This window comes from Marmota marmota, unplaced genomic scaffold (assembly GCF_001458135.2).
Source record: "Marmota marmota marmota unplaced genomic scaffold, marMar, whole genome shotgun sequence".
Lineage (NCBI taxonomy): Eukaryota > Metazoa > Chordata > Mammalia > Rodentia > Sciuridae > Marmota > Marmota marmota.
In genome coordinates this window covers 19,840,159-19,854,850 of record NW_025999842.1, presented here as the reverse complement: position 1 = coordinate 19,854,850, position 14,692 = coordinate 19,840,159, and the positions used below count along the sequence as shown (strand labels likewise).

The 14,692-nt window shown below is 33.8% G+C and overlaps 1 protein-coding gene across 15 annotated transcripts in view; it reads left to right on the top strand.

Moving 5' to 3' along the window:
- The window catches only part of Ccnc (cyclin C), a 40,295-nt gene that overhangs the window by 6,282 nt on the left and 19,321 nt on the right, over positions 1–14,692 (top strand). For 14 of the 15 annotated variants that reach the window (XR_007351498.1, XM_015499637.2, XM_048813378.1 and 11 more), the window contains exons 5-10: positions 2,167–2,218; positions 9,277–9,332; positions 10,169–10,204; positions 10,866–10,957; positions 11,553–11,620; positions 14,476–14,555. Coding sequence is in view for 14 of the 15 variants with exons in the window: in XM_015499637.2 (XP_015355123.1) it covers positions 2,167–2,218; positions 9,277–9,332; positions 10,169–10,204; positions 10,866–10,957; positions 11,553–11,620; positions 14,476–14,555 (384 nt within the window). In the remaining variant the exon portion in view is untranslated. The remainder of the gene's footprint in view (positions 1–2,166; positions 2,219–9,276; positions 9,333–10,168; positions 10,205–10,865; positions 10,958–11,552; positions 11,621–14,475; positions 14,556–14,692) is intronic. The other variant, XM_048813824.1, reaches the window with a different exon arrangement.

Genomic DNA, 14,692 nt, shown 5'->3' with positions numbered 1-14,692 from the left:
GTTCAGGCAATTGCAGCAGGTTTTACAAAAACTGCTTGTTTTTCATAACTAATCCATGCAATCATTTTTTAAAAAATATTTATTTTTTAGTTGTAGGTGAATATAATATCTTTATTTCATTTTTATATGGTGCTGAGGATCGAACCTTTTTATAGGGTGCTGAGTGTCTCATATATACCAGGCAAGTGCTCTACCACTGAACCACAACCCTAGCCCCGTGTAATCTTTAGTATTACAAAACTTTTGTATTATATTTCTATTTTGACTGGCTTTTTAGAATAGGAATTATGTTCTTGAGAACTGTGATTTTAACCTAGTAAGTTTGCATTCCTTTTGTACCCATTTTGATTGAGTTTTGTTTTAGCCATTATTTAAGATTATCCATGCTCTCTTTCTCTTGCACGCCTGTAATCCCAGCAACTCACGAGGCTGAGGCAGGAGGATCAGAAGTTTGAGGCAGCCTTGGCAACTTAGTGGGAGCCTATCTCAAAATAAAAAGGGCTGGGGATGTGGAGGCTTAACAGTATTAGAAATAATATTAAGAAAAGCATTTTAAGGTATAAGGTTTTTTGATTGTGAAAGATTTTCAAGTGTCAGAATTAACTTTGTTTTTGAGTTGTTTAATGGAAAAGAAAGTTTATAAAAGGCCTTTTATTATTGGGTAGTTTTCCCAAATATTATTATGTAATATTTGACTTTGTTTAGAAATGACCATCTAATATTTAATTTTATATATCTTAAACACAACCATTCTGGAGTGCTAAGATAAAAGTCTGTATAAACTTCCACTCTTGTAGATTAATTTTGGGGTTTTAATTTGTTAAATATCTTTTTTGTTACTTGGGGTTGCGGGGGTAGCTCAGTGGTAGAGCACCTAGTTGTAGCATGTGGAAGGCCCTGGGTTCAATCTCCCCAGTACCACAAAACAAAAATAAAAACAACAATTTTTGTTATTTGATTTACTAAGCAGAAGTCTGTTATATGACTTACTGAGTAAAAGTTTGTGCTTTAAGAATTTTGGAAAATTAGTTATTCCTGGAGGTGGTACAGGGGGAAATGTATCTTTTCAAATATGGTTGCAGCATGTTTTCACTCTTTACTATGATCAAATCTTTCTGTATTTTGCCCAGTTTTATAGCAGTTGTATACAAGTGGTGTTTAAGAGGATGTTTTAGACTCTTAATTTTTTTATTTTCACTTACCATGATTGAAGTTTAAATGTAAATACAAAAATAGACACACATATATTTCCCCCTATACACGCTAAGGATGCGAGTTGAAGATAATTTGAACAGTTTTTAGTTTCTTTTGTTGGATATGAAGCCAATTCTTGACTTTTTTTGGTGTTAAGATGAAGTGAAGGCTTTAGAATCTTATAAGTTTTATTTGAAATTAAATGGGAGAATGTATGTAAAATAGATCATCTGATAAATTTTAGTTGTTTTTATGGTGGTGGTATGTTAGGTTGAAAGAGGAAATGGGAACTAATCTTGGAAGTCTTATACTATATCATTCTTGTTTTTCTATTCCAAAAAGGATGATAGGTGCTTGTTTGGTATTTGGGGTTTTTTTGGGGGGGGAGCAGTGATATTCAAGTTTATCTTACTTAAGAAATTTGATTTTTTTAAAAGATAACTTAATTAATTAATTAATTAGTTAGTTAATTATGTGGTGCTGAGAATCTAACCCAGTGCCTCACACATGCTAGGCAAGCAAGTGCTCTACCACTGAGCCACAACCCCAGCCCAAGAGAATTGACATTTATTACTAAATGGCATGACCTTTCTGTTTGTTATCAGGTTCAATCGAATAGAAAGCATACTTAATATTTATTCTTGCAGTTAAGTGTAGAATCTAAAAGTTGTCCTGGAAACAAACCTAAGTGCAAAAAAAAGTGGCATTGTCACTTTGGGGCTTGGTTTCTTATTTGGTATTTTTACTGAGATTAAATTATAAAATTATTTAAAAATTTGTCTTGAATTGTGATGATCTCAAGGAAAGTTAATATATTTAGAAATTTAAAATACTTTGTGCCTCAAGTAGGTATAAGATGGACAGACTATAAACATGGGGACAGCTTGGAAATACTGTTTTAAATAGACCTCAGGTTTGCTTAGGTCTACTGGGTTAATATGTACCTGATCTCATCTACTTTTCTTTCTCTAGGAATTTGGAGTAGTCTCAAATACAAGATTGATTGCTGCTGCTACTTCTGTATGTAAGTGCAAAAGTATAATCTGCTTTTAGGATGTAATTCTAAAAAAAAAAAAAAACTCTCCATAGTATATAGATTTTTAGTTTATAAAATATATGAAAGATGAGTTGGGTTTATTAACATCTCCTGAGTATGCCTTTATGACTCACATATTTGTAAAAAAAAATTTAAAAAGATGTTTTTGCTTACATTATTATTTCTAGGACATTTCTTTAATGTTAAAAATGAATAGTAAACTGGGCACAGTGGTGCACGCCTATAATCCCAGCAGCTTGGGAGGCTGAGTCAGGAGGAGGATTGCAAATTCAAAGCCAGCCTCAGCAATTTAGCAAGGCCCTAAGCATCTCAGTGAGACCCTGTCTCTAAATAAAATACAAAAAAAGGACTGGGGATATGGCTCAGTGGTTAAGTGCCCCTGGATTCAATCCCTGGTACAAAAAAAGAAAAAGAATAGTAATTATTAATCCATAAATATCAACCCAATGGCTCTTTTATAAAAAGATTAAAGAAAAAAATTATTTCCTAATTTATTGTATTTTAGGGTTTCCTAAGGATTAGCCATTATTTCATTCTTGTGGATAGAATAAACTATTCTTTTAACAACTGTAATGTGTATATTTGCTGGGAATTACATCTTTTCAGGCCTCCAAATCACAAAACATGGTACAAAGCCAGGTGATGTGGTACACACATATAATCCCAGTGGCTTGGAAGGCTGATGCAGGAAGATCACAAGTTCAAAGCCAGCCTCAGCAATTTAACGAGGCCCTAAGCAATTCAGTGAGACCCTGGGATGAATGCCCATATGGAAAGTTTTGCCATTAGCCTTTTCCCACTGCACCCATTCAGTATTTATCACATATTTCTTCCTGTAAACTTGGACTACTTTGCCAATCTGCTAACTTTTATAGCATCCCTGCACAACCTAAACTTCGTCTCCTTTCAGATGGACGTAGATCAAACATTGTACTTTTGTCTCAGGTCTTTGGAAAGAGGGGAGGACGTAATCTTCCTGTGAATGTGGGAAGGTGCATTGAAATGCCTTTTATGGTTCTTGATTCTGTCAGAAGTCACAATAGGATTGAACTTCATTTTGGCTGCTGCCACTTAAGCGATGGCTGCAAAAGGGAAGAGATATCTTTATTCTTAAGGGTAAAAGATTAGTAATTAGTTTTGCAAAAAAGTTTAATATACCATATATGTCATTGATGAAGTATTACATTGCCTTTTTGGAAACTTGTTTTTCATAGAAAGGCTTGAAAATATATTCATAAAAAGTTTGGTTATCAATGAATAGGTAAATCCTATAGTAGACTATTTCACAAGTTTTATAGTGTATTATTACATAAGCCCAGACGACTTGGGTTTCAGATTTTTACCTCTGTGATAAATCCTCCAAAGTCTTTTTCTTCATCTGCAATGTGAAGATATTATCTTTGTTATAGGTTGTTGTGAGTCTCAAATGAATTAGTATCTATAAAACTTGGAACAATGCCTTAATTGTATTATTTTGCTGGGGTTACCCTAACAAAATACCACAGTCGGTGGCTCAAACAGCGAAAATTAATTTTTTCATGGTTCCGGAGGCTGGAAGTCCAAAATTAAGGTGCCAACAGGTTTGGTTTCTCCTGAAATCACTTGGCTTGGTTTGCAGATAGTCACCTTCTGGCTATTCTTACATGGCCCCTTCTCTGGGCACAAACACCCCAGTTGTGACTTCCTCATCATATAGGGACAAGCCCCACTCTTATGACCTCATTTAACCTTAATTGCCTCTTTAAAAGATCTTTTTTCCAAATGTAATCCCATTCTGAGTATTGGGGGTTAGGCTTCAACATAAAAATTTTGGAGGGACAGAGTTTATAACACTTAGTAAACTTTACTAGCAGTTGTCATCATCAATAACAGCATCATTATCTCTGGAAACATTGCCAGGTGCAGTGGTGAGTATCAAAATAAATACAAGGAATTTAAGGACAAGATAATAAGGTGTGCATGTAAAGTATTAACACAGAAGAATATAAGTGGTATAAGGGAGTTATAGGGGAGTTAACAGAGAATACTGTGTTTTGAGTGTTAGAGGAATGAATCTAAATAATATAATTTAAAGAAGAAAGAATTTGAACCTGCAGAAATGTAGGAGAAAAGCAGTCTAGGAACAGTGCATAGTTTCCTCAAAAATAGAAATTGCTAGCAAGTTACATTCAGTAAATGGTGAGTAAGGAAATAGTGGGGGGAAAATCCTTATCTGGCTATTATCAGTTAATAAAGGACCTTCAGTGATAGAGGAAGGGATCTACACTTTGTTTTGGTGATAGTTGTTGTTTTTCTTCCGTATTAGGGATTAAACCCAGGGAAGCTTAACCACTGAGCAACATACCCAGCCCCTTTTATTTTTTATTTTGAAATATGATCTTGCCAAGGTGCTTAGGGCTCATTAAATTGCTGAGATTGGCTTTTTAAAAAAATATTTATTCTTAAGTTTTATGTGGACACAGTATCTTTATTTTACATTTATGTGGCGCTGAGGATTGAACCCAGTGCCTCGTGCATACTAGGTGAGCACTCTACCACTGAGGCACAACCCCAGTCCCCTGAGGTTGGCTTTGAACTTGCAATCCTCCTGCCTTAGCCTTCTGCCTCAGATTACAGGTGTGTGTAATCCCAATGCCATCACACCTGACATTTGTTGTATCTTTAAAAGCTTTATTTGTTTTTAAACTTAAATGTGATGCCAGAATTGTGCATTGGGAAAATTGTATAGAATTAGTTAAGATGAATTGGAGGAGGAGGTGGGTAGAATGAGACAGACAAAATTTAAAGTTGTTCGCATTATAACATGGATGAACCTTGAAGACATGATATGTGACAAATATCAATCACAAAAAGACGAATACTCTGATCCTACTTATATTAGGCTCTTGGAATATTAAAAATAATAAAGATTAAAAGTAGAATGGTAGTTTCTACTGTCCAGAGAGAGTGGAGAATAAGGAATTATTGTTTAATGGGCACAGTGTTTCAGTTTTACAAAATGAAGAATTCTGGAGATGCATGGTGGTATGGTTATATAACAATATGAATATATTTAATGCCACTGAAGTAGATACTTCTGAAAAGAATTAAATTGATATTGGATATTCTAAATGTAAATGTATTAGTAAAACATCCTCTTAAAATGTAAGAACAGTGGAAGAAATTTAGAATTTGACACATTTTAAGAAAAAGACTTGTATAGTGGCTTGTGCTGTATAGAGAAAGCTGTGAATCAAAGAAAGTCATATCTTTGGAAGTGTTATCAGACACTAGAGATAGAGGTAATTGCAAGGAATTAAGAATTTAGTTGGTTCTGAGAAGGAAAATCTTACTGTATTGTATATGAAACAAATTAACCTTAGTGAAGAGTGGATGCTTATCTAAGTTACTGTGAAAATGAATAGATTCTATAAGACTGAATGCAGTAGGATCTGCACATACACATTGTATTTTAGCTGATAAAATTGTAACTCAGACATAAAAGTTACCCGTTCTGATAGTGCTATGCATGCATACTAGAATTGAAAATGTATGACATGTTGAGAGCCAGATTTCTCACTATCCGAGTGAGAATTTGCAGATGAGTAAGAGGAGAAGACCAGAATGGTCCATGTGGTAAAGATCAGAAATGGAAACATGAGTATGAAATAATGTTTACCTTGATATAGACACAGATAGTTACATGTATAAATATTTATAGATAAATGTATATACACGGATTAATAGGTGTATTTCTTGGCTCTGTCAGTTGAGATGGTCTACATGCAATGAAATCCCAGTAGCAGTAAGCTCAGTTAATACCCACATCTTGATTTCTAATAACCATTTTCCAGTAAAAGGGACCAGGGCTCTAGGAGAAATGGCTGGTTCTAGGATTGCAGCAGGATGTACAAGATGGACCTGAAATGTCTCAAGTGTCAGGAAGTAAGGAAGTATTCAAAACCAAAACCTGCATTGGTGGGACTTTGTCAAAAGGACAAAGGAACCCAACTGAAGGAATTCCCAGGAGCCAAAGCTAGAATATTTTGAGCAACAACAGAAGTAATGGATTATAACTCTATAAAATGAGTTTATACTGATATAAATAGAAGTCTGAATAAATCAAATAGAGGGAAGAGACAAATATTCCCTTCAGAAAAATTAAAATAATTTATGTAGCCACTTCTTTCTCAAGTAAGGGAAACATAATGTATTATGGAAATTGAGAAAAGAAGTAACTTTATAGTGCAGAAATCTGACAGAATACCAGCCACATGCTCAAGATGGTAGCAACAGTAATAAAGTACACTAATGGTATGGACCATTGATGTGTTGTGATGAAAACAGTACTTCTGTGGTCTTCTTTCAGAAATCCATAACCTGTGCTGGGGTTGTGGCTCAGCGGTAGAGCGCTCGCCTAGCATGTGCGAGGCCCTGGGTTCGATCCTCAGCACCGCATAAAAATAAATAAATAAAGGTATTGTGTCCAACTACAACTAAAAAAATATTTTTTTTTTTCAAAAGAAATCCATAACCTCATTATGAGGAAAACATTAGACACATTCAAATAGAGGGTGATCTAAATATTTCACTAGTACTCCTAAAAACCATCAAAGTCATCAAAACAAGGAAAGTTTGGAAAAGTCTTGTAATTAAACTGAGTCTAACGAGACATGATGACTAAAATTAATGGACATATTTTGGATGAGTTCCTGGAACAGAAAAAGACATTAAGTGAAAACTAAGATCTGAATAAGTATGGAATTTAATTAATACTAATGTGTTGGTGTTGAGTCATTAATTATAAAATAAGTGAACTATACTAATGTAAGGTGTTAATATTAGGGTCAACTGGTCCACAGGGCATCATAGTCTGCTCAGCTGTTATAAGAAAATTCCATAGACTGCATGGCTTTAATAACACATTTCTCAAAATTCTCAAGTCTTAGTAGTTCAAGATCATAGTGCTAACCCTGATCAATTCTTTGAATGGTCATGATTCCATGTTATAGATACCTTTTTTTTTTTATAAGAACACCAATCCTATTATGCTGCCTACATATAAACTTAATTACTTCCCAAAGGCCTTACTTTGAAATATCATCACACTGGGAATTAAGGCTTCAACATACGAATTTGCAGGGGTAGGGGTCACAAAAACATTCAGTCCATAACAGGGAACTCTGTACCATGTAATCACTATTTCTTTTTCTGTATACGTAAAACCTTTCTTTAAAAAAAAAAAGTCTAGTGAAAAAAAAAAAAAGGTAGAGGAATTTAATTAGGTAGAGTTTGTTTTATTTTTAGGGAAACTTGAGCATGTTATCAAGTGATGAGACAGATTTACTGAAAGAGGAAAGGTTAAAGATGGGAGTAAAATAGTAGGAATGATCAATTGAATGAACAATGAACAAATCAATGAATAAAACATGTACAAATTATAGGGATAATAAAATAGAGGAAGGATTCATTTTTCTATTCATTGGAAGAATAGGATTAGAAGCTAGAAAATCAGGCCAGGCAGAGGGGTGCCTACCTATAATCCCAGCAACTTGAGAGGCTGAGGCAGGAGGATCACAATTTGAGGCCTGCCTCAGCAATATAGTGAAATCCTGTCTCAAAATAAAATTCCCCAGTCCTGGGAAAAGGACTGGGGATGCTCAGTGGTAGAGTGTCCTTGGGTTCAATTCCTAGTACTTGCAAAAAGGGGTAGAGGGAAGGTGTTATAAAACTCAGAAACATTATTCATTTTTAGAATTAATTAAAGGAAAGGGGAAGATATAATTTTCCTAATATCAATTTTAAATGGTTCTAGGTTTTATGCTTTAGTAGATATTACATATCTAAATTAACTGTAGGATACTTAATTTACAAAACAAATCTTTCTGTAAATATAGTACATAAAATAAGTATTTCCTTTTAATTTCAATGAGGCCATCTTTTTGGAAATATCGTACATAAAATAAGTAGATTTCCTTTTAATTTCAGTGAAGTCACTTGTACAAAACATTCTAGAACCTATCAATAGATTATTTTTTTAATATATATATTTTTTTCATTGTAGGTGGACACAGTACCCTTATTTTATTTATTTGTATGTGGTTGGTGCTAATGGTAAAATCCAGGGCCTCACACATGCTAGGCAAGTGTTCTACTGCTGAGCCTCAACCCCAGCTCTATCAATAGATTCTTGATGGAATTATATGTTGCGTTATAATGACTTGAATACAATTTTTCACAAATAGTACATAAATGTGTACAGCTCACACCATTTTGAGGAGATAGGGGATCAGTGGTTAACAATGTTTTTTCATGTGCATTTTTTAGTGACTTTTTAGTAACAATTTTTAGCAATAACTCTAGGTGTGTCATATGAAAAAGTCCTAGAGACTTTTGTATATGTATGTAATGTTTTTATTAAAATACATCTTTGATAAATCCTTAGTTATTTTGAAAAGTTCAAAAGGTACAGATGAGTAAAAAGAAAAATCCTTAAGTCTCAGAGATGAACATTGCTGATAGGTTTTTGGTGAAATATATTTACAACTTTCTATCCCCTTTCCCTTCCCTTTTCCTTTTCTTTTTCTCCTCCCTCCCTCCCTCCCTTCCTTTTCTCTCTCTCTCCCTTTCTTCATATATGTAACCCCTGTGTTCCCTCTAAGCCAAATCACTGGAGAACACAACAGTTCCATTCTGGAACTAGCAAGACTTTAGAAATGACAAAAGCCAGTGATTGTTTTTCTCAATCTTTTATTTTTTTAAACAGAACCATTTCTTGGTATGTTAATATAAAATTGAAGCTCTCTGATTGTAGTATTGGAAGTATAAATGAGGGCTTAGGGCTTCCCAAAGATACTCAGTCTTTCCCCTCCCTTGATGACAAAAATCTAGGTCCTTAAGCATTGCCTAGAGTGCTTACTGATAATGATTTAGTCCTACTCTCTTAAGATTCTGTACTCTTTTAGCACAATTAAAAGAATGTTGGTTTAATTAGCTTTGACATTTTCTCCATTTAAACTGTTTTTCTCTTTGTTTGTATTCTGCAGTAAAAACTAGATTTTCATATGCCTTTCCAAAGGAATTTCCTTATAGGATGAACCATGTAAGTATATTATGCAAAGTAATCACTTTGTTAAAACTGTATATAAACAAACTGAACTTACTAGCCTTTTAGAAATATCAGTTTCAAATATAATATTCCACAAGAATATAGACATTATTTTAAATTAAAGATCAGTAGTTGATCTTTTTAAAAACATTTCATAGAAGTGGTTATCAACCATTTCTGCCCATTGGATTACCTTGGGAACCTTTTAATACTGATGTTGGGTCCTCTCCAGACTGACTAAATCAGAATTTTCAGGCTTAGAGTTCCTGGCATTAGTATTTTTTTAAAAACTTCCAGGTGAGTGATACTAATGTGCATCTGGGGTTGATAACTGCTATAATGGATCAGTATTAAATTATATTTGATAAGTTATATTTTTAAAAGATTAATATTTGTCATTTTAATAAGCATGTCTGCCATTTTCCACCTTGCAAGGGAATTGTTCATTCTACTTGGTATTTTTTTTTAATTAAATAGAGATAATCTCATTTTGCATTTGTTGAGTAGAAAGGATATTTTAATAGAAGTGAGCTAGGGATACAGCTCAATGATAGAATGTTTGCTTATTAGCGTATGTGAGACCCTGGGTTCAATCTATAGCACTGAAAACAAACAAACAAAATGCTTGCAAGAGTCTGGCTTTTCCTTATAAGGATTTAAATGCTTTATAATTATAGTTGCATGAATTATGCAATAGTAAAAAGTAATTTTATTATATATATTCTAATATAAGCTGTGTTTATTTTCTGTTTTGTAAAAATGTGTGACAAATTACTATAAACTAAGCAGACTTATGTAATTAGGTTTCTTGTTGACTTTTTTTAAAACAGATATTAGAATGTGAATTCTATCTTTTAGAACTAATGGTAAGTAGTTTTTTCCTTTGGTTAATAGAGGAACAGTTATTTTCAAGTTTAATGAAGTCAAATTACTTACAGAAGTTATTTATAGGCAGGTACATTTTAAAGTCATCTAAGTGATTTGTGATTTTGAAATCATAGTAACATTACCTATTTTCTCTCTGAAGCCTGTAAAATAATTTGTATATCCTAGTCTGGATGGAAAAGTTATTCTATAGTAACTATAACAAAAGGATTACAAGCAAACAAGTCAGGACATTAAACCACTGTAAATTATGTGCACAACTTGTGTATGTGTGTGGTATAATTTAAAAGATAGATTATGTCTTCGGCAGAATTCTCCTCCAATTGGGAATCATGGATTTATAGGCTAATAAGAGGTTTCAGTGTGTTGCAGATGTGACACTTTGAGTCTCTAAGGGAATGAATGGATGCTGACTGACTGCCAACCGATATACCAAGGTATATTCCAGAGAGAGCACTGCCTTCATATTGTAGTAGAGTTTAGGGCTGCTATACTGCTTGCTAAGAGAACAAAAGAGAAGCAAGCATGAGTTACAGAAATTCACTTTGAAATACACTATTAAAAATTAGTTGGGTAATGATAAAGTTTTTGTGTTGTAATAAATCTGTTTTTATACATACACATTTTTTAAACTGTTTCTAGGATTGTTGCTTGATAGTGTATCATCCTTATAGACCTTTGCTCCAGTATGTGCAGGACATGGGCCAAGAAGACATGTTGCTTCCCCTTGCATGGTAATTAGAACAGAAGTTATTAATAGTGTAACATGTTATTAGATAGGAAGATTGCCAACTAAATATGAAATTTGATATTTTTGAAGACATTAAACTAGTGCCCCAAGGTATTTTATGTTAAGCAAAATATCTGCTTGTTGAACTTTAATAACTCTGGTGGTGATTAAAATGATGAGTGCTAAAATGATAAGCATCTTAAATTTTAACTGTTTATTAACTAGTTATAATTTGATTTTATGTTTTTAACATAAAATTTAAGAATGAATTTATCTTTAAAATAATCAGTATACTTTTTGGTAGTGTTCATTTTATTTCTGATTTTTTAAAAATTAGAAGAACATGTTTATAATTTTTTGGAGGGCTCAAAGTTCAAAATATGTTTTATTCACTTATTAAATGTACTAATACATACTTAATTGTCACACTCTTGAGTCAATCTTTTTGCTTAAATGTTTTATCTTACTAGCTGTGTTCAGTAATAGAAAAGGGAAATATGTGTGTACAAAGATGGGAAATCTGTCCCTCTCTGGGTGGAAATGTACAATCAGATGAAATAATTCTACTTTCAGTAATAATATGATTTACATTTCTATAGGAGGATAGTGAATGATACCTACAGAACGGATCTTTGCCTACTGTATCCTCCTTTCATGATAGCTTTAGGTATGTAAGCACGGTGTGCCCTTATTAATTAAATTGTTATAAATCTATTTAAATAGTCATCCTAAAATAAATTTCACCCTATTATACTTTATGTTTTTAAGTTTCCATGAAGTAATAGACTAATCTTTGCATGTGAACTTTCAATAATATGAACTGTAACTGTCACAAATCAGGGTTATAGTCCTCCCGCCCCCACCCCTTTTTTTGGTGAGTTTTTATCAAATCATTTAAAACAATTTTAATCAGTGTCTAAATAGAATACTTTTGTTTGGTGGGAAAAGTTCAGAATTAAGCCTGCTAATATTAGTTGTAAGTCTTATAAAATAACTATACCAGATTTTCATTTCCTGAGCCCAGTTAAGTACTCAGAGTTAAACAAAGGAGCATCTAGCTGTCTTGGTAGATGGAGAAGTTACTGCACTCTCTTCCATTATCCATGGAAGAGAGTGCAGTAATGGATTAGAACACAGTCTTTTGAGTTAGATAGTCCTGGGTTTAAACTTTGCTTCCTTTATAATTGAGGGGAAATTGTTTAACTTTCTGAGTTTGTTTCCTTAATTATAAAAAGGAGAGTAAAAACTTCAGGGTGCTAAAAACTTCAGAGTCATTTAAGAGTTAAATGTGATAGCTTATAGAGCACCAAATAATGCCTGCTATATCCTAGGTACTTGTTCCTTTTTGTCCTCCTGTTGATTTCTATGACTATCCTCTTAACCCCTCCCCCTCATACACACCATTCTTTTATCATTCCGGAATTATTTTTACTGTTTTCTCTTTTTTTCAAGTATTCCTTAAATATTGATATTAAAAGTCACCTTTTATCAGGGATGACAGGTTATATTTATTCTTCTGTATCACTGATGACTCTTATACAGTACTGAACTGGGGGGGGGGGATTCTGAAGTTGTATCCAGTCAGTGGGAAGAAGTGCTGGGATATATAGATTAGGAAGGAAGGGATAACAGGACACATGCCATGTCTTTGCCAAACCTGTGATCTTTGTACTTGCTGGCTGAGGCCCAGGGCTTCTGTAGTCTTTTATATGCTGAAACATTTCAATTTCTTTATTTGAGATCTTGCTCCTGAGCAGTTCTTTATATTCATCAACCATATACATAACTCCACTTGACATCTAACTGGCACTTCAGACTCATGATCAGGAGCTCATTGCCTTGTTCTCAGATATCCTCTTCCATTTAATGTTTTTGCTAGCTTGGTAAATAGCAATAGGTATTTGCCTTTGTTGGAAACCCAGCAGTTAGGTTCTTTCATTTCCCTCAGTAGCTACATCCAGCAGGTTATCAGTACCTTTCATGCCTTCCTTTCAATTATCTGTCCCTTATGTAATATTATAACCATTTTCTCATTTTCAACTAGTTTACCACAGCAGTTTCCTAACTGATTGGTCTCCAGCATTCTTGTGCTCAGAGATCAGAGAGCCAATCTATTCTCCATTCTGTTGAACTACACTGATGGTTCTCAAGGGGGAATAATTTTGCCTCCCAGAGGATTCATCAATGTCTGGAGATTGTTTTATTGTCTTACCAAGGTGGGATACTACTGTCATCTAGTGAGCAGAAGCCAGAGGTGGTGCTTAGCGTCCTAGAGTGCACAAGACAGTTTCAAAGAATAATCCAACCCAAACAACAGTAGTTCCAAGGTTGAGAAACCCTGAGCTAGAATAAGCTTATTAAAATGTAGAATCTCTCCCAGTTGCTGAATAAAATCTGTAGCCTCTCTATCACTTATGGATAAGCCATTCTCTCCCTTTACTCTGAGATTGGCTCAGATATCACCTTTGTAGTGACACCGCACCTCCCCATTCTCTCAATATTGCCTCAGTCTGGGTGTATGGTGCCTTCTCTATCTCTGATTTACATGCTCCCCTCTCATGGCATTTCCCACTCTTTTAAGTAACTGTTTTTATTATTATTTTAGTCCTTTGATTTCTCAATTCCTTTTGGACCTAAGCCCTACTCTAGCATCATTTGACTTGGAACAACTAATATATCAGTTCACATTTGAATGGCTGTTTTTTGTTCTTTTTGTGGTATTGGGTATGGAATCCAATGCTCACAAATGGTCTGTATGCACTCTTACCACTGAGCTACTTGACCATCTGCTTGAATGGCTGTTTACCCAGAATGTTATTCTTAGCAAAGTCAAACGGTAACCTAAACAGGGAATATAACTTTTAACAAGCTGGGGTGGGATCAGGATAGACAGTCTGTGCAGTAGAAATTGTTTCAGTCAAAACTATGACATAGGTCATTGTCTTTGAGTTCTTTTACTATCTTTGTTAGTTTTAATTTTATGTAATGTATATAATTGTATATGATGTGTCCCATTTTTTTATAATCCCTATTTGATTACAACAGTGAATTCTGCACCAGTGTGCTCAGTTGTTAAATAACATCTATCATGTGATAAGACTTTAAAAAGCCAAAATAAAAAAGTAGTAGAGGCAATGTTGCTTTTAATTTAAATATAATCAACATTGTTGAAACATCAGTATATTGATTATTTTTGTCAAACTGACCTTTGTGACTATTTTGTACTGCTGTTCAGATTCCTGTTTTAATCTCATTAGATGATTTTTCCTCTCTAATGTGCCCTTTCAGAGCATCTGCACCAAGTAGTAAACCGAAAGGAGCAGATGTCAAGAACCTTAGTGTAGTCTAGTAAATTTTTCTGTCTATATCAAATTAAATTGATGAGATAGTTAGTAGTATTAAATATAGCTTTGTGAGGTTTAAAAACAGTTTTAGAAAATATACGTATGTGAAATTTGTGAAAATCTTTAGTTATGTGACCATGTTTGTAGTTAAGCATGAGCAATTGTCTTTTCATTTCAGCTTGCCTACATGTTGCCTGTGTTGTACAGCAAAAAGATGCCAGACAGTGGTTTGCTGAGCTTTCTGTGGATATGGAAAAGGTATTTAAAATTTTTTGAATTTCAACATTTTAAAATTCATGTCTTATTTTTACTTTCCTTCAGCTTAAAACCTTATGATGCTCACCAGGGTAAGAAGATTGTTGATTAAATATTAAGAAATACATGCTTGATGAAAG